The sequence below is a fragment of the Crocuta crocuta genome, unplaced genomic scaffold, assembly GCF_008692635.1.
Source record: "Crocuta crocuta isolate KB4526 unplaced genomic scaffold, BGI_CrCroc_1.0 scaffold156, whole genome shotgun sequence".
NCBI lineage: Eukaryota > Metazoa > Chordata > Mammalia > Carnivora > Hyaenidae > Crocuta > Crocuta crocuta.
Window position 1 is genome coordinate 458,729 of NW_027531308.1, and position 25,548 is coordinate 484,276.

Below are 25,548 nucleotides of genomic sequence, written 5' to 3' on the forward strand. Positions count from 1 at the left end.
GGCTCTGTGCTGACAGCTCAGAGCCTGGAGCCTGCTTTGGACTCTGTGTCTCCCTTTCTCTCTGACCCTCCCCTGCTCATGTTGTCTCTCTCCCTCTCTCTCAAAAATAAGTAAAACATTTAAAAAAATAAAAATAAAAACAAAAACTTGTTCTCTGAGGTGAAATTAACAAGAAAATTTTGTTTTGAATTGTATTTTCATTTTTAGAAATATATCTTAAGTTTTGACAATATGTTGTGGTTTCATTTCCTATGCATTGTTTGTAGTGTTGACTAGAAGCCTATCTAGCAAGTATTTCATATTAAAGAATGAAGTATCATACATCAGAAATGAAATTCTGAGTGAGTTAGTAGTCCATGTTCATACGTTTTTGGTTGGTGATTCTTGGGTCCTACAATATCTAGGCTGTAATCACATTAGACTGATGATAAAGATGGGCAGCCTTATACAGGGAGTTGTAATACCGTGAAGAAGGAAACAGTGGAAGCTGAGGACTCTAGAGTGCACAAAGGCTTTTTTTTTTAATTTTTAATGTTTTATTTATTGAGAGAGAGAGAGAGAGACAGCGTGAGCAGGGGAGGGTCAGAGAGAGAGGGAGATAGATAATCTGAAGCAGGCTCCAGGCTCTGAGCTAGCTGTCAGCACAGAGCCAGACGTGGGGCTTGAACCCACGAACTGTGAGATCATGACCTGAGCTGAAGTCGGACGTTTAACTGACTGAGCCACCCAGGCGCCCCCACAAAGGCTTTTAATAATGCCTTCTTTAATATTTGGGTCAGCAGCCAAAATAGGTGATGTAGCTATCAAATTGGCTAGATTCTTTCTGTTAGTGAAGAATCACACCTGTAATGGTGTGTTGTGCCCTCAAGGTTTTATGCTTACACTGTGTTGTACTTACAGAATTGGTTTAATATCGACTTTTATTATATAGTGAGGTAGATAACATGATTGTGAGCTCCTTGAGGGCAGGAACAGTGTCTTTTTCTCCATTGTATTCCTATGTCCTGGCACATAGTGGGCACTCAAATATGTATTGAATAATGCATGACTTCTTCAGCTTCATGAGATTTTCCTGACATTTTGATTTGGAAAAGTCTCTTTCTTACAATGCAGTATTATGAATCCATCAGAAAATAATGTCTGATGTATTTATTGTCTTTCAGTTGTTAGCCCCAACACATGTTATATATTCATCACTGATGCCATTTTATAAAAACCCATTTTCATAGACAATTTTATGTAATTGTGAGATTTAAGAGTTTAAAGTTCTTACTATCCATGGTGGTCTTCACCAAAGTAATTGATAAACTCTATAGTTCTTTCTGTAATTGTCTACATAAGGCAAAATTTAGAATTTGTGATCATTTCAATATTTTAAACCCCTATTTACTGTCCAGTGTCTGAAGGGGAAAAAGGGTTTGCTGATATGTTAGGGAAAATATATATACATTTTCTACTTAAGAATGAGAGTTTGTATGCTTTTCTAGCTATAGCTCTAAATTTAAGTAATGAACTGCCAGTAATATGTTTACAATCCTCTTTAACATAGTGATGGAGCTTAGTATGTAAATAGTGCTGGTCCATGAGCTGTCTGTGAGGAGGTAAGTTCAGAAATTGAAAGCTTTAAAACACTTGCTCAGCAGTTTGATAGAGCAATTTTATGTCAAATCTTTTTTTTTTTTTTTTTTTTTTTTTTTTTTTATTTTTTTTTTTTTTTTTTGNGTCAAATCTAATAATAAAAATTAGAACTTGTGTTTTGATATTTTTCTATTCTAGTAATTCTTTTTTATTATTTTTTTTACAAGATTTTTAGCTCACAATGAATTCTGAATATAAAGAAAAATATTCCTTTACCAGCGATCATTTGCAAAGCACTGTTCTTTTGAATGTTTGCCCGACCTTCTGAATGATACCACATGAGGTAGTGTTTCTCTACCAGTGGCCCTTTAAAGCCTGTCAGGGAGTAGGTTAGTCCTTTATGCAAGTCTGATATTTTCCTTAAGAATACCTGCTCTAACACATGACCTCTTTCTTCTCTTAAAATTTGAAGATAAGAAGTTAAAATATTTGAAAATTCTGTGCTTTTTTAGAAATCTGTAATTCAGACATTTTAATGAAATTGTTTAATTCAGATCTTTTTCCTGTCAAACAACATCTCCTAATAAGACAAATTTATTGTTAGAAAGATTTATAGAATAAAGAGTATGAAGGGTTTATTGCTATGTAAACTTCATGAAGAGTTTACTGAGGGTACAACGTAATTAACCTTTGTTGTTCAAAGTTGATCATAAATTTACCTTGATCAAGAAAATTAAAGCATAATGTAGTTTTCTACTTATATTTAGTTGCTGGCTGGCAGTTACAATGATATGATGAAAATGTCTATCCTGAATATTTTGAAGTAATAACTTACTACATTAGAAGCAACTGTTTGGGGGGAGAAAAACAACTGCTTGCAAGTAGATTCCACTTTGTTTACTATTTGTTGTAAAAACACCATTTGTAATAAGCCAAATACTATAAGCACAAAACTGTCTACTGGTTACACTTTTGAGGGTTCTCTCAAGTGTGGCTGGATCTCAATAGTAGATAAAGCACTCTGAATGGTATCTTCAAATTACAAGAGTTTTGGAGAGATTCATAAGATTTGAATCTGTTTCCAGATCAGCATCCGTTTTTCTTTGCACACCATCCCCACTAAATGTGTGTGTGTCTATGAGAGACTGAATTCTGTGGAAAAGGTGTAAACAGATGAGCTAAATCTACATTGTGTATGTCAAGGAAGGGCTACTGTTCTGTTTTACACTTTTCCAGCTTTTTAATACCATGCTAGTAGTACCTTTAGTCAAATTCTAGATGCATTTTTTATTTTTTTAAAAGAATACTATTTAATATGTTACTAAGTCCTTAACAACATACCTGAAAAATGCTCTCAGAAATGAACAGAATGACATTTGGTAAAATTCACGTATTCAAAATGTGTGTGGTTTTTAACTCCAGAGATTTTGCTTACTGCTCACTTATAGAAGTTTTCTTGCATCATAAATTCATTTTCAGCATGCATTAGTAGATTCCTAAGAATCATTTCAGCAAGACATAGTGTGGTTCTAGGTTATTTGTGTATGGCTTTTGTATAATACAGTTCTCAGGTTCCGAGAAGGAAGAGGAAATGTATATACGATTCGCTCTAAAATTGAGTGATGTAGTATAACAGTAGAGTACAACCTGGAAGAGAACCCTTCTGTTGAAAATACTTTTCCACTTACTTTCCCTTAATTCTTCAAGTCCTTTCACTAAATGTAATTTGTCTTTGTCTTTTTAAATAAATGGGTTGAATAAAACAAAATGCTGGTTGTCATGAGTTGTTAGCTCTGATTAAAAATAAGTAATTGGATAGTGTAGCACAATAAATTGTACTTTCAAAATATTACCCATAGTGGGCATGCTTTTTAAAAAACAAACATAATGTCAAAAAGTTTTACTGAAACTAGTAATATAAATAATATATAATATTTGGCCTAATGTACAAAGCACTATGGGAGTAATGCCATTATAAATGCCCTTTTGCCCTAGCCTGGGCTTATGTCTTACTACTAAAAAATACCATAGGGGCACTTTGGTGGCTCAGTCAGTTATGCTTCCAACTCTTAGTTTCAGCTCAGGTCATGATCACCAGGTTTTGTGAGTTCTAGCCCCACGTTGGGCTTTGTGCTCATGGTGCAGAGCCTGTTTGAGATTCTCTCTTCTCCCTCTCTCTCTCTGCCTCTCCCCTGCTCTTGTTGTCTCTATCTCTAAATAAATAAACAAACTAAGAAAAAAAAAAGATTTGAAAGAAATACCATAGATTTTTTTAAATGTAAAACTAAATATTTCAAACTTGTATGGTGACTCATTTCAAACAACATTCAACACTGTAAAATCAAAGCACAGGACTAGCATTTATGTAGCTGCCTAAATTTTATGTGAAATGGAATTTGACCCATAAGTGCTTTGCTCCATACTCACATCTAAAGATCTTTTTAAAGATAATCGCTGTATTTTTTCCAACATTTTATTATGAAATTTTAAAACATACAGAAAAACTGTAAGGCTTTTGGTAAACACCCATATCTTTATCCTCCAGATGCTACAATATGTATATAACATTCCGCTATATTTGTCTTACCATATATCTATCTCTTCCATTGGATTCATCTATTTTTAAGACATTTTGAAATAAGTTGTGGGCATCAGTTATGCTTCAACTCTAAACTCTTTTATATGCATATGATTAATGTGTAATGTATAACGTAAAATGTTTCCGAGATTCATCCATGTTATTGAATGTGTCAGTAGTTTGTTCCTGGTAATTGTTGAGTAATACTGTATTGTATGAATATTGCATGAATATACTACAGGTTGTTTATCTTATTGATGGACAACTGGGGTGTTTCCTATTTGGGCTGTTATGAATAAAGCTTTATAAACATACTTGTTTGGGGCGCCTGGGTGGCTCTGTCAGTTAAGCATCTGACTTCGGCTCAAGGCATGGTCTTACAGTTGGTGGGTTCAAGCCCCACCTCTGGCGCTGTGCTGGCAGCTTAGAGCCTGGAACCTGCTTCAGATTGTGTCTCCCTCCCTCTCTGCCCCTCCCCCACTTGTGCTCTGTCTCTCTCTCTCTCAAAAATAAACAAAAAATGTTTAAACATACTTGTTCAAAATTTATAGAAAGGGCACTTGGGTATCTCAGTTGGTTGAGTGTCTATCCAACTCTTGATTTGGACTCAGGTCATGATTCCAAAGTCATGGAATCAAGCCCTGTGGTCATGGAACATACTTAAAATTGTCTATCTCCCTCTCTCCCTCTGTCCTTCTCTTCTGCTCCCTCTCCCTCTCTCTCTCTCAAATTAAAAAAAAAAAAAAGACAAAATTTTAAAAAGCTGCCAGACCTTTTTCCAAAATGGTTGTATTATTTTATATTCCCACCAACATTTGTTCTACATCCTTGCCAGAAGTTTTAATGGTGATTTTAATTTGCATTTCCTGAAAAATCAATGATTTTGAGCACCTTTTCAAGTGCTTTTTAGCCATTTATGTAATTATCTTTGTGAATTGTCTATTTAAATCTTTTTCTAAATTTTGTATTGAGTTTTTTGTCTTACTATTTAGTTGTAGAGGATTTTTATATATTCAACACATAAGTCCTTTGTCAAATACATGTTTCATGAATATTTTCTCCCGGTCTCTGATTGTGTGTTTATTTTCATAATAGTGTCAGTTTATTGTATTTTTTCAGTGTTTTGTTATGAAAATTTTCAAACATACAGAAAGTTGAAAGACTTTTATATAAGTGAACACCTGTCCCACCACTCAGAATCTATCATTAACATTTTATTGTACTTTTCCTAACACGTATTTATCCATCTTTCTTACTGCATTTCAGGGTAAATTGCAGATATCAGTTCACCTCTCCCAGATACTTCAAAATGCATATTATTAATTAGAATTCAGTATTTGTAGTGATGGTAATATTCTACATCTTGTTAAGAGTTTAGGATTCCATAGGTGTATGCATTCATCAAAAGTTAGCTAGTGTTCATTTAAAATTAGATGAAAAGTTCACCAAAAAAAAAAAAGCTACAGGGATGCCTGGGTGGCTTAGTTGGTTAAGTGGCCGGCTCTTGATTTCGGCTCAGGTCATAAGCTTGAGGTCAAGAGATTGAGCCCCACGTCGGGCTCTGTGATGACAATGCGGACCCTGCTTGGGACTCTTTCCCTTTCTCTCTGCCTCTCCCCTGCTCACACTCTCTCTCAAAATAAATAAATAAATACATGTATAAATATATTTAAAACCTACAAATACTGAATTCTAATTCAGTATTCCTACGTCCCCCTCCCCCCAGAGGCAGCCATTGTCCTGTTTTTTGTTTTTTGTGGTTTTTTTTTTTTGCACCATAGATTAGTTTTGCCTGTTGTAAAACCTCATATAGTGGGGTTCATATATTGTGCACTCTTTTAAGGCTGCTTTCACATAGCATGATGTTTTGATATGCATTCATATTGTTGCTTGTATCACTGAGTCATTCCTTTTTTATGTCTCAATAGTAATCTTTTGTATGAATACGTCACAGTTGGTTTATCCATTCTGCTGTGAATATACACTGGGTTGTTTCCAGTTTTTGGTTATTGTTAATAAGCAGGTATGAATATTCTTGGACAAGTCTTTTTGTGGGAATATGTTTTCATTTGGGGGGATAAATACCTAGGAGTGCAATTGCTGGGTTATAGGGGAGAGTACTAGACCTTTTCCCAAAGTGGATGAAACAATTTACACTGAGTAACAATCCGTGAAAGTATCCTTTGTTTAATATTCTCACAAGATTTGCTGTTTGCAGTCTTATCCGTTTTAGCCATTAGTGTGGATATGCAGTGGTACTTCATTGTGGTAGTTTATTGATATTTAAATTTTATTTATTTTTTAAGTAGTCTCTACACCCAATGTGGGGTTCCAACTTACAACCCCAAGATCCGGAGTTGCAGGCTCTACCAACTAAGCCAGGCAGGTGTCCCATTGTGGTAGTTTATTGTAGTTTAAATATCGTTCCCTTATATCCTACCTTCCTATCTAATCAGTGTCCATACAGCACTCCCCTCAGCTTTACCAGTTCCCCTCTACACCCAGCTTTTTCTGTCTTAACTTTAACTTTGTTTTCAATGTTTTATGCCATTGCACTTTTATCTATAGTCCACTCTAGGAGAGAACTACTTTAAAATTGTTGAGCATCGTGGTATCAAATCATCGAGTTTGGTAAATAAATACTCCTATCATAGATCAACAGGAATATTTTACCTTCCTACTTATTTGGTTTGTGAATATTTTTAGAGGGGAGAGGTGACAGGATAACATTTGTACACAGACTTATATGCACAAGCTGTGCACAGATGTATAACACAAGTCATTGTTCTTGTCCATCAACTGTAGATTAGCAGTAGTTCAACTCTCTTTATATAATAAATATGAAAGGCAAGATCCTATTGGAAATAGCCAGTGGCACTGAAGTAGTAAAGAATTTGGAACCCAGAATCTACTCTTGAAATTTTCAACAATTTGGTAGTTAAGTAAGTTCCTTTGAGTTGGAAGTGTGGGAAAATCACTAAGGCACTACCACACTTAACTTATGTTTCTTTCAAAAATTAAATAGTTAAAAAAGACTTCTTAGGGGGCGCCTGGGTGGCTCAGTTGGTTGAGTGTCCAACTTCGGCCCAGGTCATGATCTCACGGTTCGTGAGTTGGAGCCCCACATTGGGCTCTGTGCTGACAGCTCAGAGCCTGGAGCCTCCTTCAGATTCTATGTCTCCCTCTCTCTCTGACCCTCCCCTGCTCATGCTGTCTCTCTCTCTCTCTCTCTCTCCCTCAGAAATAAATAAAACATTTTAAAAAATTAAAAAAAAAAAGGCTTCTTAGGTGATAAACTTCTTTTTCCCATATAGTAGTAGTTTGTGATCTTGGCTGCTTGTTTGAACCATCTGGGAAATAGAGGAGCTTTTAAAACCTTATTGCCCAGACTCCAGAGCAATTAAATTACAGTATCTGGGATAGGACTCAGGCATTAGTATTTTATAAATTTCCCTAGGTGATTACAGTGTGCAGCCAAGGTTACAAATCAGTCCTATCTGGGAACCCATGAAATAAAATTTAGGGGCGTGTGTATGAGTTTTCTTTCTGTGAAACTTCCATGCTGCCTACTAACAAGGGTATTACAGATTTTTGGTTGTGCTTTGCTGTTTACAAACTCTGACTTTAGGCAAGTTCCTTAGCCTAATGTTTCTGAGATGATTAAACCAGATCATAATGAAAAGTTTCTAATGCAATGGAGAGTACAAAGTAGGTCTTTAACAACTATTGGTTTCCTTCTCTTTTAGAAGTGGTATAGGAATAAATGAGGATTATAAACTATCATTCCTTCTCTGTTAAATTTAGTGCAGCCTTACCTGTCAGGTGTTACTAACAACAAGGCCCTTATATTACATCATGAACATGGAAGTTAACACAGGGCTCAAAGTACCAAACTCACTTATCTGCGTGCAGAGATAGACCTCATACTCTATAGTTAAAGCCATCAAATGAGCACTGGATACTGGATCTGATAAAATATACCAAGATAAATATGTTAAATGTGTTGAAGGAATTATACACCTCCTAATCAGAGGGGTTTTCTTGATTTTTTTTTCTTTAAAACACGATGTTTAAACTCTTTGTACCAAAAATAAAAAGTCTGAACTCTTTAAAAATATTTCGCTCTTTTAAACAAACTTGGACTTTGGAGAATATTAATGTCTCTTTTTGGAAGTTGTGGTATACACTACAGTATCTAGAACTATGCTTTGTAGAAAATATGTAGGCATTCATTGAATACTTAATGAGTGCTCTCATCTGGACCAAAGAAATAATTGACTATTTTTCATATGCTTCGAAATAAAGCAACAACAGAAGCTTACAAATAATTTGTTTTCATTTTCTAGATTTATGTGGTGCCAGTTTCTCTTAAAAAGGAACGTTTGTACAATGAGCGGTTCCCTAATCTTTCTCGTGTGAAATACGAGGGCAGAGGTTGAGATCATGACGTGCACACAGGGATGGAAATAACTTAAGTGAAGGAAACGAGCGGGTGAGGACGCAGTGGGCGGCAGGTCATGAATTCTGCCCACTCGCAGCTTTTGGCAGCTCTGGAAAAGCGGCCTAAAAAGTTCTTGGGATTCTTGAGCTTAACCACCATAAGCCAGGGGTGGAGTGCCTAATCGTGTGGAGTGAATGATAAACACTGTGGGAGGCGGGTCTACCAGCGTTCCACTCCCTTGGGGCTGTAGGTCACGTGAGCAGAAAGTACTTCCCTCTTCCCAGCCTCCGTCTCCCGTAGGCAGTGATTTGAGTCCGAAAGGGGCACAGCAGGGAAGAGGTTAGGTCAGGAAGGTAGAGTGGAAGGCATTGTAAATACGGAACGAGCACGGGATTTCCAACTGTAACAATGCCACACTTCACGGTGACCAAGGTAGAGGACCCAGAGGAGGGGGCAGCAGCTTCGGTTTCCCAAGACGGGGAGACCAGCTTAGCAGAAATAAAAGCCCTGATTCAGCATTCAGATGAACTAGGTGAGTACTCAACTTGGGAACTTTTGGAACCTTTGGGGGGTCTTTCCTGAAAGAAATGGTGATGACTAAAATGTTTTTAAAAATACCTCCTCAAGGATGGAGGAAAAGTATTGTGGTTAAGGTGTTTTTCAGTCAACTGTTTCACTCCCTTGTGTATCTGATAACTTCTCTTTTTTTCCCATTCTGGTTTGTTTTCCCCTACAATGAGTTCTGTGTTCATTACCTATAGGTGAAATTGAATCGGTGGCAGTGCTTGAAAAGAGTTTTCAAGTGAAAAGAAAGGCACAGTCAGAGTCAATTATGCAGAATTTGAATTTTACCTTTTGCTCAGTTTAAAATATATCTGGAAAAGTACAGAAAGGGGGAGAGCATGGTTCAGTAGTTTTGTACAGTGGACTCTGCACTCGTGCCTTCTCAGATTATCCAGTATTTTGCCTCAGTTTACCAGTTAAACATTAATTCAGTAGCTCAGGGTCTAAGAATTCTTTAATGAAAGCAGTACAGTTGATCATTATGGTGACTAGCATAACATCAGTTTTAGTAAATTTGATGAATGTTATTATCCCTGTTATTTTCTCTAAATGCTAACAGTTACAACTGCTGGCGGGATTGTGGTTTTGAATTTTTAAACATGCAATTAAAGTGTTAGTTAATACTGTATTAAAGATAGAAGTAGTTTAAAGCCCTTTATTTTTTTAAGTCTATAAATTTCACAAATTGTCAAAAAAAAACCTTCACTAGTATGTGAGTAAAGTCTAAGGGAATAAATAATCTCTCAAAATTTCTTTTAATTCCGTGATGCTAGCTTTTCCTTACAGCAAGTAACACATCATAATTTCTTTCTGTAAACTATTCACTGTCTTCTGTCTTAGGAAGCCTTCATGAGTTTTTAAGAATCTCTAACTTAAAGACAAAGGACTACAAAAAAATTCCTTTTGTTTATTTTTTCCTTTTAGTGAGAAAATTTACTAGGGGCAGATACGATTTTATGGAAACTATTTGCCAGGTTGTTTTCATTTTGCTGAATAGTCAAGGATGATAAATTGGAAGTGAGTTTAGCCTACTATGACCCTGATTCTCCGCAACTTTAGCTCACAGAAGTTAGGTTTTCTCTCCGGATCATGTATGTTTGAAGTTACACTTTCTTAGTTGCTTACGTTTGTTGCCTTTAGATTTTAATCCCTTTAGGCTTTTGGCTTTGCTGTTGTCTTAATTAATTTCACAAGATGTAAACAAGTAAAGTCTGTCTGTACCTCATTTCACTTCTCATTGCTTTTTATTTCCTTTCTTCACTACCTCTACTCTATTATTTCATCTTTACTGGTCCCGTCATGTTTGGTGAAATCTGCTTTCCTCGGATTACAACAGTGTTGAAATCATTTAATCTATTAGCAACCACCTAGAATAGCTGTAAAAGTTTTTGATAGCAACCAACTTTGTAATAAGTGACATTGCTAGGCTTAATTTATGTTTTTCCATAGTTATTGCTTTGGGGAAAAGAGTTACAGATATAAATCTAACTTGAATTTAATAAGGCTTTTTATTTTGGCGTTTTCCATGACAGCCTGAAAGTGTCCACTTGAATGAACTGTTGTTTGGTAAGTGAACAATTAATGGGAATATATTATCTAAATTGTATTTTCTTTATTGTAGGGTTAAATTAGAGGGGAAGGAGGGAAACCTATGGGGAAAACTTAATTAAAAGGGTTTTTTTTTTGGGAGGAGGATTTTTTTTTTTTTAGATTCTAACATTCTTGAGGATAGATGGTGTTTTGGGAGCAGTTGCTTGAAATGTAGTAAGTTTTAGCCCCTTGTTCTTCTGAGTTAAAAAATCTCCTAAGTTGATTGTGGTTTTGTGGCAAGCACTTCCAACGCTAGCCAGTTTTATAACCACTTTTTAAATGTTTTTCTGTCTGTATCTGTGAGGAGAGAAATATGTACTTTCATATAAATGGAACATATTTAGAAAGCAGATCATTCTTTAAAATGTGATTTTTTTTGAAGGTGAGATTTATTTGAACTAGACATATAATTTGAGATAAAATAGAAATATGAGTATGGACATAATTTAAGGTAATTTTAAGAAGTACATTAATTCCTAGCATGTTACCTACCAATCTAGTAGATCCCTGCTTATTTAAAAAAAAAATTTTTTTTAATGTTATTTTTGAGAGACCGAGAGTGTGAGCAGGAGAGGGACAGAGAGTGAGAGAGAGAGAGAGAGAGAGAGAGAAAGGGAGTGGGGGCACAGAATCTGAAGCAGGTTCCAGGCTCTGAGCTGTCAGCACAGAGCCTGATACGGGGCTCGAATTTAGGAGCGGTGAGATCATGACCTGAGCTGAAGTCGCTTAACCAACTGAGCCACCCAGGCACCCCTGCTTAATTGGTTTTAAAGGGAAAAGCAGAAACTCAGACTTTTCCTAACATCTCTTTCTTGACTACTTTCCTCCTTCCCTATCCAGATTAGGTACCCCATCCTATGTTTTCTCAGCAACCTGTCCATAGAACCACATCTGTGTTACAATCACCTGTTATATTTGTCTCTCTTACCCCAGTAGACGAACTATAGTTCCTTGAGGCTAGAGACTTTGTCAAACATTTTTGTATCTCTGGATCCAGGTGAATTGCACATAAGAGGCTATTCATGAATAGAGTTTTTCCTGCCTTTTTAATTCACTAAACACATGTTGAATGCAAATATCATGCCATGTGTTGTACATTCTTCTTAAGACTACAAATGCATAGGAAGTATAAGTTCCACACTGAAAGCAGCAGAATTGCTTTGGAGCTGGGGACCTGGCTTTGAATCCCAGTCCTACTAATTATTACTAATTAAAAGTAGTGATAATTTGTATTAATTATTACTTGAGTGACTTTGAGCAAGTTATTTAACTTCTCTAACCCTTACTTTGCTCTTGGATAAAACAAAAGGAATAACAGTACCTACTTTACATGGTAGTTGCGAATTACATGGGAAAACGAATATAAAGCACTTACTCCATGTGTGACACAGAATTCAAAAATAAGAGCCACCTTTTACTTACTGTGATTGGTTGTTTAGTAAGAACAAAAAGAAACAGCTTTGGGTACCAGATGATGGAGAGAATAATATTGCTTACAAGGAACCCTAGATGGGTATCTCCGAGGATGGGGACACAACTGATTCTTTAAGGGAGATCTAGAGAAGATTCCAAGTAATAGTAAAACAATAGCAGGAATGAGAGGAGGGTATAGAAACTGTGCAAAACAAAAGTTTAAGGCAGTTAGCACATGGGACATATGGTAAAGAGGGCTAAGAGATGAGGCTACTTAATGAAGGATTATCAGTTTCATCTTCTCTTCACTCTGTGGGAATAGTGGGTGTCAGTGCCTTTTTAGAGCTACACCGAGGCTGTCTGTGGACAGTAAGTTCTTGCCTTGAGCTACATGAGAGTAGTAGCAGAGTCAGTGTTCAAACTTCTAAATTTTATGTGCTTCCCATCACACCATGATGGGAAGTCATTATTTTTTTAAGAGTAAGTTACTTTATATCTTAATGTCCATTTGTCCACAGGATTTCATGTTATCAAATCTATGGTGGGTTTTATAGGAACAGGGCAACTGAATTTTACTATTAAACTTATTTAATCAGGTATAAATGTTACATCCATTCATGTGTGTAAGTGTTTATTGAGTTTATTAAAGTGTTTCTCTGAAATAATTGTTCTTCCCCTCACTCCTCAGATCTTCTTACAGTGTCTATGGATTAGGCAGATTTCAGCTGCTGGATTTACCTTTCACTTGATATATACAAATAGCAGATTGGAAGACTTCTCCTTTCTTTGAAATAGGATTCTAAGGAAATTTTCAGAAACAGACCTGTAACAGAAAAGAAAGGAACCTACATTGTTATTGAATAGCATGTCCAGATATTAACTGTCAAGTAGTTCAAATGGTATGAGAGCATACTATGAGAGAGATTGTGTTATATAGAATTTAAATTTTATTAACCCACAAGATGTTTGACTGCTTTTAGTTCTGCCTGTTACGCATGAAAGCTTATGTTCTAAAGGAGATGCTAGGACTACTTTCTTTTACTAACATTGAACTAGGTTGAAATACACAACTGAAGAGTTTCTTTGTATTGATTAAAACAAAATCTTTTCTAGGGGCACCTGGCTGTCCCATTCATTAAGTAGAGTCTGTGACTCTTGTTCTCACGGTTGTGAGTTCAAGCCCTGTGTTGGGTGTGGAGCCTACTTAAAACAAAAAATTAAATCTTTTCTGTAGTAAAAATTTAAAGCTTCTTGTGTGTGTCCTTTTAACTATTCACGTGGGCTTTTTACAAACCCAACTAACAAAAATTCACATCTGCTGTCTTAAAATCTGAGGTTCAAAAGTTTATCCTTTTTATTTAAAAAAAAAATTTTTTTTTTTTTGAGAGCGTGTGTGGGCAGGAGCAGGGCGAGGGCACAGGGAGAGAGAGAATCTTAAGCAAGCTCCACACCCAGCATAGAGCCTGATGTGGGGCTTGATCTCATGATCTTGAGATCACCTTAGACGAAATCAAGGGTTCAATGGTTAACTGATTGAGCCACCCACACACTCCTCAAAAGTTTATCCTTAAAAGGTGACTCAATGAGACATGTTTTTCTGCTTCCCTTCCTACCCCCTTCTATTCCATCATTGTCAGAAAGAACACCTCCCTGAAATACTTTGCCAATTCTTTTTACTATGTATTTTCATGCTATATCTAAGACCTAATACAACAATACAAATTTGATTCTGATTCCTTTCAGTTATTTTTACATCTTAAAACTTTAGATTGCTAACCCTTCTTTATGTTACGCTCTGACAATATTGAACTCTTTTATTCTCTATTTCAGTACTCTTATCACCAGGTTTTTAGAATCTTTCCCCTAATTTTCCTTGCTTAGCGTCCAATCCTCTGTGTACCATCTGCTACTTTTGCTCAACATGAGTNTTGCTTAATATTCTTATAATCTATACTCAAAGCAGCATTTAGTTTAGGATTATAAAAATGTTAAGTGTAGTTGTAGAATATTGTAAAATACTCAAAAGTTTTCAAATTTCAGACTGAATTTGGACATTTGGGATAGGTTACAAAGATAGATTGTAAACTGATAAACTTTAAACACTTTAGCATTTCTTGGTTTTGCCAGGTTGAAAGAGGCAATGGTTTTACATTACAAAATGTCATCAACATTATAGTAGTAACTGTTGAGTACCTATTGTATGCTAAGTTTGTTACAAATATTGGCTTATTTAATCTTCACAACAGCCAGGACAAGCAATCATTATCACCATTGTACAGATGAGGGAATTTAGGTGCCAAGAAACTAGATGAACTGTTTAAGTGATAGATAAATAATTCAGACTAGGATCTTTGTGATTAAAGCCTTTTTTCTTTTCTCCACACCACATTGTTCCTCTACTTTAAACAGACATAATTATTTATGTTTTCTGAACTAGGTTGCTCTATTTTCTCAGTAGAATTTAGAATTCAATTAGAATTTCCTAATTCTTGTTAGGTTCTAATTCTTTCCTGTGTGTAGTTCTCAAAATTAATGGAAAGTTACTTGCTGCTTCTCCCTTTTCATGTGTGGGATTTTTTTTCCCTTTAATTTGGTGTAGAATACTCTTATTTTTTTTTTATTTTTTTTTTAATGTTTTATTTATTTCTAGGAGAGAGTTAGAGACAGCATGAGCAAGGGGAGGGTCAGAGAGAGAGGGAATCACAGACTCTGAAACAGGCTCCAGGCTCTGAGCTGGCAGTCAGCACAGAGCCCGACGCGGGGCTCAAACCCACGAACTGCGAGATCACAACCTAAGCGAAAGTCGGACGCTTAACCGACTAAGCCACCCAGGCACCCCTGGTGTAGAATACTCTTAGAAATGATGCTAAAAATTGAGAAGTCTGAACAAGCAAGGAACCTGGTTTACTCTGACAATCCTTTACTGGTCCTCCACTCCTCAGATTTTTAGGGAGATGGTCATTTATCAGTGAGATACGATAGAGACTTCATTAAAAACTAAATGTTAATGATGGGCATAGGGAGTAAGTGAAATAATTTTAATATAACTTAAAAATAAATACACTATTGGATGCATGAAAGATGTGTTTATTTTAGTATATTAGAAAAAGTAACATTTTGGGACGCTGGGTGGCTCAGTCAGTTTAAGCGTCCGAGTCATGGTCTCATGGCTCGTGAGTTCAACCCCATGTCGGGCTCCGTGCTGACCGCTCAACAGTCTGGAGTCTGCTTCCAGTTCTGTGTCTCTCTCTCTCTCTGCCCCTCTGCTGCTCACTCTCTGTCTCTCTTTCACTCTCAAAAATAAATAAAGATTAAAAACAAAATGTTACGTTTCTTTTAATGAATCTTAGAATGAAGCCAGGTAAAAACACGTCTGTTTAGAGAAAAATACTAATATAGGTAGAACGTAGTAAAGATTGACTGTGGTTGCATGAATACTATAAATGATTTTAATCTATTCCAAGCCCTCATATAATGAATTAGATTCCGTTTCCTTTCCCTTGGGTTCTTTCCACTAATATCTAACCTTTTGGTGATAAGAGATTTGTTTTTTTTTAGTTTATTTATTTTGAGAGACAGAGAGAGAGAGAGAGAGAGAAAGTGAGCACGAGCAGGGGAGGCACAGAGGGAGAAGGGGAGAGAGAATCCCAGGCAGGCTCCCCACTGTCAGTGTGGAGCCCAACTCAGGACTCAAACTCGGGAACCACAAGATCATGACTTGAGATGAAACCAGAGGCTTAACGGACTGAGCCACCTAGGTGCCCCTGGAGACCAGAGATTTTGATGGTTGCTGTAAGAATAGTGAGGGACCCCTTGGTGGTTCAGTCAGTTGAGCATTTGACTTTGGCTTAGGTCATGATCTACGGTTTGTGAGTTTGAGTCCCCACATCAGGCTCTGCACTGATAGCATAGAGCCTGCTTAAAATTCTGTCTCCCTCACTCTCTGCCTCTCCCTGGCTTGCTCTCTATCAAAAAATAAAAATAAACTAAAAAAAAAAAAAAAAAAAGAATGGTGAAAAAGAGTCCTTTCAAAAGCTGCCTTTCTCTTTTCCCATCTCCTGCCTTTGTTCATATATTTTTCATCTGAACTCTCTTTTCCTCTGCTTTCTGCTTCTGGTCTACTACAAAAATTGTGCAAACCCACGTCTTCTCAAGACCAGGCTCATACTCATTTCCTCCAAGATGAATTGTCTGATCTTCTACCCCAACTTTGATTATTGCATCGATCCACATTGATCAGCACACATACTTTGTAGTGTGGCCCAAACTTGCAATGGCTTTGCATTTGTATTTGTATCTCTTCAACTATATTGTGAATTATATGAGGGCTAGGGATAGTGTTTTAATGTATTTTTGAAAATTATGTATTTTTATTTTATTATAGAAAATTTAAAACCCACCAAAACTCCATGACTTTCTGTTCATATCTGTTGGTATTTTACTTTTACATGTTCTTTATATTTAGGGATATCATTTCTTTGTGATATAGATTGCAGATATTTTTCCCAGCCAATATTTCTTCTAAAGTTTTTTTTTTTCATGTTTATTTATTTATTTAGAAGGAGAGAGAGAATCCCAGGCAGGTTCCATGATCAGCACAGAGCCCAACACAGGGCTTGATCTCACAACTGTGAGATTGTCACCTGAGCTGAAATCAAGAGTCAGATGCTTAACCATCTGAGTCATCCAGGCACTCCTCTTTTAAAAGTTTATTGAGGAATAATTGATGTAAAATAGACTGCACATACTTAAAGTGTACATTTTGATGAGTTTTGACATCTGTATATACCTCCTGAAACAGTTATCATAATCAAGATAATAAACATTTCCATTGCCTCCAAAAGTTTTCTTGTACCCTTTTGTAAACCATTCATCTAATTCCGTGCCTGGCCCCCAGGCAACCACTGATCTGCTTTCTGTCACTGTACATTAGTTTGCATTTCCTAGAATTTTATATGAATAGAATCATAGAGTATGTACTCTCTTTTATCTGACTTTTATTTAACAGTTATTTTTTACAATTCGTCCACCTAGTCAGTATCCTTTAAGTTCAAGTAACATTAAGATCTTCCTATTTTTCAGAGGCTAGCATTAGGGCAGTAGTTGAAAATGATAGAACGCAAGATGTTTGGACTTAATAGAGGCTTTTTGAAATTTTGACCTATTTGCCAGGATTTGAATGTTTTTAGTATTAGTCTGTAAACAGAGCTTCCTTTTCAGGGTGGATTCTGGAAAGGTGAAATCTCACTATCCCTCTGTTCCTGACTCCAGCCTGTATCTGCCTTGTTTGAGCCAAATGGCCCCTGGAGCCAAAATAGTTAGGCGCAAATGAGGCCTGGGCTCTGTGGGAGGTCTGTCAGGGAGGGATGGCACAGGACTTGCTTCTCAGGGCTGGTCAAGAGCCTTGGGGTGAAGATAACAATGGCAGACCCAGAAGGGAGCTTGGTTTGGTAGAGATCCATGGACTCCTGGAGGAGAGAAGAAAGGGACAGAACCAGGGACTGATATCTCTCTGTCTCTGAGGGTGGGAGATGTAAGGATACCTGAGAGCTGGGAGGCTTCCTCGTGGGCCTCCCCAAGTTGTCAGCTTGCCCGCTGGACTGTCCACCTACGGGCATAGAGCCTGCTTTGTCTGTCCATTCTCTTGAGACTGCTACCACTTACTTGTGGTCCTCCAACAATGAAACCGAAGCCCCTCTGAGATAATAAAGGAAAAGAATCCATGTAGGGAAGCCAGGCAACCAGAAAGAGAAAAATCACTTAGAATAAACAATGTGGTAGACTAGCTAAAGAGAAATGCTGGGGAAGACAGTAACTTGAATATGAAAATAATAGCATTTAAGGAAGTTTAAGTGAAGTACAAAAGACTTCATAGAGCAAAATATATGATTTTGCAGCTAAATACTAAAGATTCTCAGTCCATGTACAGATTTTTTTTTAATGTTTTATTTCTGAGAGAGAGAGAGAGCGAGCGAGCAGGGGAGGGTCAGAGAGAAGGAGACACAGAATCCGAAGCAGGCTTGAGAGAGAGAGAGAGAGAGAGAGAGAGAGAGACAGTGTGAGCAGGGGAGGGTCAAAGAGAGGGAGACACAGAATCCGAAGCAGGCTTCAGGTTCTGAGCTAGCCATCAGCACAGAGCCCGATGCGGGGCTCAAACCCATGAACCGTGAGATCATGACCTGAGCCAAAGTCAGATACTTAACCTGCTGAGCCACCCAGGTGCCCCCATGTACAGATTTTTTATATTCTGTCTCCACTAAAATGTAAGCATTGTAAGGGCAGGAACTTTTTCTCATGCATACATTGCTAATCTGTTGTAAACACCCAATGCCTAGAACACTGTCTTGCACGTAGTAAGCATATAGTACATAATTACTGAATAAAGGAATAAGTGAATGCGATCACTTATTGGCTTGGAAGATCAAGTGGAAGAAATATTTCATTGTACAGAGCCAAAAATATGAAGGATTGAAAAAAAAGTAAGACATTTGGAGGGTAGATTCAGAGCACCTAATGTGGTTTATATTGGTTACAGAAAAAAGAGTGAAAATGGAGGAGAAGGAATAATTAAACGAATAGAAAAAAATTTCCTGAGTTAAAGACTTCAACATGCGGAAAGTAGTTCTAGGGAATATGAGTGATAAAACACACATTGGGTTATCCTGATAATTTTTTTATTTCCATGGATTCATCTTAGAGGCTTCCAGATAAAAAGGATGGTATACCTATTGTCAGACTGGCATCATAATTCTAAGCTGGAAATTAGGAGACAGTGGAAGGGTATCCACAGATCACCAAGAAAAAGAGATTGTTAATCCCAAATCCATTTTCTCACTGAAGATATCCGCATTACAAGGGGTAATGAGTTACGTAGTATGAGAAAATTTAGAAAATATGTTACCAGTTTAACCCCTCTGAAAATATTTAAGAAAGGTTTTTAACCAAATAAACGAGCCCGAACAGAGATCACGGGGTGAAAGGAATAGAAATAGTAGAATGACAGACTCTCCTGGGAATGTGTTGTGTAAATGCTAACCAAAAGCGACATACTTCAGGGAACAATAATTATAATGTAGAAGTACTAAATGAGTCAAAGCAAAACCTCAAAATTGTTGGGGGGTGGTAAAGAGGCAAAAGCTTTCCACATTGAGAAGAGGAGAGGAACAAATGCTGATAGGCACATGTAGACATCATTAGTCATCAGGGAAATGCACATCAAAACCACAGTGAGATACCACTTCACATCCACGAGGATGGCTCTAATAAAAAGGTGGACAATAACAAGTGTTGACAAGGATGTGAAAAAATTGAAGTATCCATATACTTATGGTGGGAACATAAAATGGTGTAGCCACTTTGGAAAACAGATTGCCAGTTCCACAAAAAGAAATAGTTAGCATATGGCCCAGTGATTCTATTCCTGAATATATACCCAAAAGAAATGAGGATATGTGTCTGCCCAAAATCTTCTATGGGGATGTTCATAGCAGCATTATTCACAGTAGCCAAAAAGTAAGAGAGAAATAACCCAAATGTCCACTACTTGATGAATAGATAAATAAAATATGTTATATCCACATAATGGAATATTATTTGGCAATAAAAATCAGATGAAGTAGTGATACATCCCACAATATGGGTGAGCCTTGAAAACATTATGTGAAGTAGAAGAAGCCAGTCACAAAAGACCACATCGTATGATTCCATTTTTATGAGATGTCCAGAAAAGCCAAATTTAGGAAACAGAAAGTAGATTAGTGGTAGCTTCTGGCTAAGTAAAGTGGAGGAATGAGATGGAGATTACTCATGGGTATGGGGACTGAAATGTACAATAAGATTGTGATGATACTTGCACAACAGTGTGAATATGTTAACATTGAATTGAGCACTTAATGGGTGAATTTCATGGCATGTAAGTCATCTCAATAACTTTTTTTCTTTTTTTCTAACTTTTTTTTTTATTTCTTTCTGAGAGAGAGACAGCGTGAGCAGGGGAGGGTCAAAGAGAGAGGGAGACACAGAATCTGAAGCAGGCTCCAGGCTCTGAGCTAGCTGTCAGCACAGAGCCCGACACAGGACTCGAACCCACAAACCATGAGATTATGACCTGAGCTGAAGTCGGACACTTAACCAACTGAGCCATCCAGGCGCCCCTCTCAATAAACCTTTTTAAATAAAGGGATGAAATACCAATACATGTAGGACTTGCAAGAATTTCCAAGGCTTTATGCTGAATGAAAGAAGCCAATCTCAAATGATTATATACTATAAGATTACATTTATGTATTTTTTTAATTATGGAAGATCATGACACACTTGTTAATAATCAGAACATGTTTGTGTGCATGCTTTTATTCACATACACACTAAAAACAATGTTTCTTAAAATTTCAGTATACAGCATTTATAGCAGTTGTTTCTATTTTAAGTTTATGTTTGAAAATAGAAAATCTTAAATTTATCTTGCATTAAACAATTAACCTTTGACCATGACATGAAATCAGTAAAGTCTCTTAAAATATCAGAAATGTTTACTGTATCTTCTTAGTCCACATAACACAAATATTTAGCTCCTTGGTTCTTAGCTCTTATCTCCTTAGAATTTGAATGTTTGTGTCAATTTCCTACCCTCCTTGTGAAAGAAGTAATCTATATAGTTAGGCTTGGTCTTCCAATACCAACTTGTAAAATGAATTTACTAAAGTGAAATAATTTGGGTCATCCATAATGCCAAAGAAGGGTATAAGGTATCAAGAGTCTTCTTGAATGTTAGCAACAATCCCCAAATCCTAAGTAAGGATTATTTCTTGGTGAGATTTTTCTGTTTTATTAACCGTGTAAGTTCTGCCCTCTCTGTGGATTTGGCCCAGGAAACTGTCTTCCTGTGATACTGTGGGCTTTTACTAAATCTGCTTTCTGCTATTATGCCTGCTGTCTCCCAAGTTTTATCGGGTATTAAAATGACAACTCTTCTTCATAGATGAGTTCTTCAGCTTCTGGTGGATTTACTCTTATAAATCTATTTCCTCAAGGGTCTCTGTTAATCTAATGCTTACACTTAGCATATACATCAGAATTTGAAGGATATTCTTGATAAGCACCCATCATTGGTGGCAGATCTGCTTGTCTAATCTAATGGGTCCTACCACATCTTCTGTTTCTTAGAGCCCATTGCCCCCCAGTGCCATTAGTTTCACCTCTACCAACATCAGGCTGTCCCTGTCCCTGTCCCTGCATCACAGCGGACCCCTGCTGCAAGAGTTGGGCTTGAGTGGCCTCAAGTAAGGATAAGACTCAACTGGCCCTGGTTCTTGGTCTACTCCAGAGTCAGCTACTTGCCTGCTGGCTGCTGTGGTCTTGCCACCTCTCTTTAAACCAAGTCTGCTGGATCAGAGGGAAGATTGCTAAATGAATTCTCATACATTTTTGTCAGGGCTTGGGCATAGTGTTCTCTGCTCCCATTGACTCTCCATTTTTACTGCTTCCCGTCTTCCTTACCTTTCTTACCCTAGTGTCTGGGTTGCTTGGGAAAGACTGCATTACAGCATTGCAGCCATAATTCTTTCAATGATTTTTTTTTTCTCTGTTTCCCTCTGTGGCTGCGCCTTGTTCTGTTCACTATTATTTCCAGGACCTGATCTCAGTTCCTCTCTCTTTACATTGAGTTTTAGGAAAGTGTATCCTTTTATCTTCAACTCTGTTTTTTATGATGACTTTAAAGTTTTTATTTCTGTCATTAGCTTTTTATTGAAACTAGTCCTGAATTTCTATCTCTGGGTATTTTTCTTTGAAATCATTTCATCGTCAGTCAATTAACAAACATATATTGAGTATTTTATACCATGTACAAAGCTCTATGTTACAAAAAGCTGTAATTGTCACAGCAAGATCAAAACAAAGTTCTTGCCCTCAAATCCCTTAAGATGGGCTGATAGGACCCTGCCCCTGCCCATCCCCCATCCCTCAATCCTCAACCTTGCATTGACTCACTGGGCTTCCTCTCATTCTCTTTTCTTTAAAAACATTTTTTTTCCCACTGAGTTTTTACTCTCATTCTTAATCTTGGCAGCTTTGTTGCTGGGGTGGGGACACGGGGGTGGTTATCTCACAGCTATGAAAATTGGTGCCACCAAGTATTACCATTTCCAACTTCAAGTGTACTGTTAACACTATTCAGAAATTCTTCTAAGTAATCCTAGTTAGCCTCCTTTCTCTCAAGTTCCTCACAAAATTTAAAATGCTTGTTTAGCCCCCAATCCTCCATTCTCTTTTACTGAGCGTATGACTGAACTGTGTCACAGAGTAAACTGTACTTCCAAAATGCCTCTTGCCAGCATCCAAATTGATCCCTATTCTTTACTTTCCTCCTCCTTATTTAATGCTCATCTGTACACCTGTGCTCTAGAGCCTTTCTTGCCCCTTCTCTCCTGTGTTTTCTACTATATTTACTCTTTCGCCTCAATGTATTAAAACATTCAGTCTCCCTCCCTCTGCCTCTCCCTCTCTCTTTTCTTTCCTTCTCATTTCCCCTTACCAGTTGCAACTCATTTCGTCTCCCAAATATTTCTCAGATCTGTCCCCTTCTCCCAATCCTCCCTGATACTACATTAGGTCAAGATAGTTCATTGTCATTTCTTGTCTAGCCTCCTGAAGCCATCTGTATAGTAGCCACCAGAGGGATTTTTCTTAAATACAAATTTCATCCTTTTACTTCCCCATTTAAAACCATGTATTGTCTCCCAGTTGCCCACAAAGTAAAGTCTATTCTGCCTAACAGGTCATATATGTACCTTCATGATTTAGAGCCTTCTAACTTCAATTTTTTTTTTAATGTTTATTTACTTTTGAAGGAGAGTGACAGAGACAGATCATGAGTGAGGGAGGGGCAGAGAGAGAGGGAGACAGAATCCGAGCTGTGTCTGAGCTGGCAGCACAGAGCCCTAAGCGGGACTCAAACTCATAGACTCCAAGATCATGACCTGAGCCAAAGTCGGACACTTAACCAACTGAGCCACCTAGGTACCCCTAGAACATTCCAGCAGCCTCCTTAAGACTGAGTTCAAACTTCACTTCTTCCTTACTGGCTTCTCCATTACATTCTTCAGAGAGCGTAATGTATTGTACACACTCCCATATCTATTTGTGCCTCTGCTATATAGTATTTTAATCATTGTTAAATAATTATCTTACACATATATGCTATAAATCCCTAAGGGTAGCTACTGTGTTCTGTTCTTTGTGTATTCCCCAGTGTCTGTTATATAGTCTTGACATTTACAGGTGCTTAGTAAATATTATTTGAATTAATAGGTTGATTAATGAAAAGATCATACACAACAGTATATCCCCAACAGTTAGAAGAGAGTTAAACCTGATAGAAAATTAAACCTCAGGATAGACCTAAGCCTAGAAGCACTTGAGTTGGCTCTTTGAAAGATGTAGAGGTCAGGTAAGTAGGAAAGAAAGAAAAGGAAATCTTCAGCGGAAGATTGATTTAATCAGGGATGTGTTTTTCCCGAATCAAGGCTCACAAAGCATTCCAGAGTGTGGAGCAGAGGGTTCATGACTAAGAACAGCAAATGATAAAGTTAGAGAGAAGTAAGATAGTGTTAGATTATAAAAGGACCTGAAAGGTATGGTGAGGTATTTGGAGCTCACCCTGTAAGCCAAGGGATCCAAACAAGTAAATCAGTGTCTCTGTATTGGTATTTAAACCAGTAGTTTCTGCCACCGCCACCCTCACTCCTGGGCTGAGAATTCACAGTAGGAAGGAGGCAGAATCTCCAAAGGTGGCCCTTTCCTTTCCCTGGGGGGACTGGAACCAGTGCCGTACATGTTCTGTCTGGATATAAATGAGTGAGAATGCTCATTTCTTCACAGAATGGTTGGAGACTCCTGGCACAGTCATTAGGAGACCTTTGAAAGTGTTTTGGTTTGAAAGCAATGAAGCAACCTGATAAAGGCAGAATTTTAGGATTATCAGTATGAAGGAAAATGCAGGATTGTTTGAAGATGGGAGAATTGGTGGCAGAGGGAATAATTGATAACTGCAAAAAGCTATTTCAATAGTCTGGACTAGAAAGGATGAGAATTTAAATGATGGCAGTGCAGTGGAAAAGATTGGCAGAGAAGCCACAATTGACTGGATTTTTGGTGAATGAGGGAAGGGGAAGAATCAAAAGTTGGAAACACATATGCTGACCAGTTCTTCTTACCCACTTTTTTTTTTTTTCAATGACAACAACCTCTTCCTTTCCTATCAATGTATGTGAACGTTATATATTCAGTACAATATATTTGTATGTATGATATTATAAACTATTCTGTGTCATTATATGTTAGTTATGTTACGCCCCTAATATTATGTGAAGGTATATTATTAGGTTAATAGTTCCTATTGTATCTCTAGAACTTCTCCATTAGCTATGTTCTACCTGCTAATCCCTCTGTCTAGAATGTTTCTCCTTCTCCATTTCTCTCACCCTTTTGCTTTTTGATAAACCATCCATTCTTCATGATGTAGCTCAATTATTTCCTTGACACCATCCCTGACTGCTTTATTTTATTTTCTTTCTTTTTTGATTCCCACAGTATTTGTACCCATTAACAATTATCTTTATCGTTTCATAATTGTTTGTGTAACTCCTCTCCAAACTTCTTGAGAAGAAAGGGTCATCACTCTTTTGATATCTGTAGTGTCTAGCATAGTACCTGATATATGGTAGGCGAATTTCAGAGTATTGGTTGAATTAATAATAACAGCTATTCATTATATTGCTGTCCTTTTTAAAAATTTTTTCAATGTTTTCTTTTTTATTTACTTTTGAGAGAGAGAGTGCGCGCGTGCACACAAGTCAGGGGTGGGGGCAGAGAGGGGGAGACACAGAATCCAAAGCAGGCTCTAGACTCTCCGCTGTCAGCACAGAGCCCATCATGGGGCTCGAACCTGTGAACCATGAGATCACGACCTGAGCTGAAGTCAGACACTTTGCTAACTGAGCCACCCAGGTGCCTCTTGTTATTGCTATCCTAGAGACCATGTTAGAGATAGTTTTTAGCACATGGATACATTACAGTGGTCTGATAACAATTATGCCTGCCTGTCTCTAATAATTTAACATTCATTTCATTTTGCATATTGCATTTGTTTCCTTGCCTTAAACACTGCTTTCATTTTGAGACTTCTATGTGGAGAATTTCCGTTGTTTTCCATCTGCTTTAGACTCCCAAGACGCTAATATGACCCAACCCAAAGCAGACCATCCCAGACATGTGCCATGTTTATTCTCCTCCTGTGATTTTGAGTTCTCCATGATTGTTTTTTTTAAGTTTGTTTATTTATTTTGAGAGAGAGACAGCGTGAGTTGGGGGGGGGGTGCAGAGA

The 25,548-nt window shown here is 37.3% G+C and overlaps 1 protein-coding gene across 3 annotated transcripts in view; it reads left to right on the forward strand.

Moving 5' to 3' along the window:
• The window catches only part of SLC12A6 (solute carrier family 12 member 6), a 91,720-nt gene that overhangs the window by 13,138 nt on the left and 53,034 nt on the right, over nt 1-25,548 (forward strand). Inside the window, exon 1 of one of the 3 annotated variants that reach the window (XM_077771671.1) lies at nt 8,907-9,129. The exons of the other annotated variants lie outside the window; for them this stretch is intronic. Coding sequence (XP_077627797.1) covers nt 9,006-9,129 — 124 coding nt within the window. The 5' untranslated portion in view covers nt 8,907-9,005. Of the gene's footprint in view, nt 1-8,906; nt 9,130-25,548 lie in introns of those variants that run through there. 3 annotated transcript variants of the gene reach the window in all.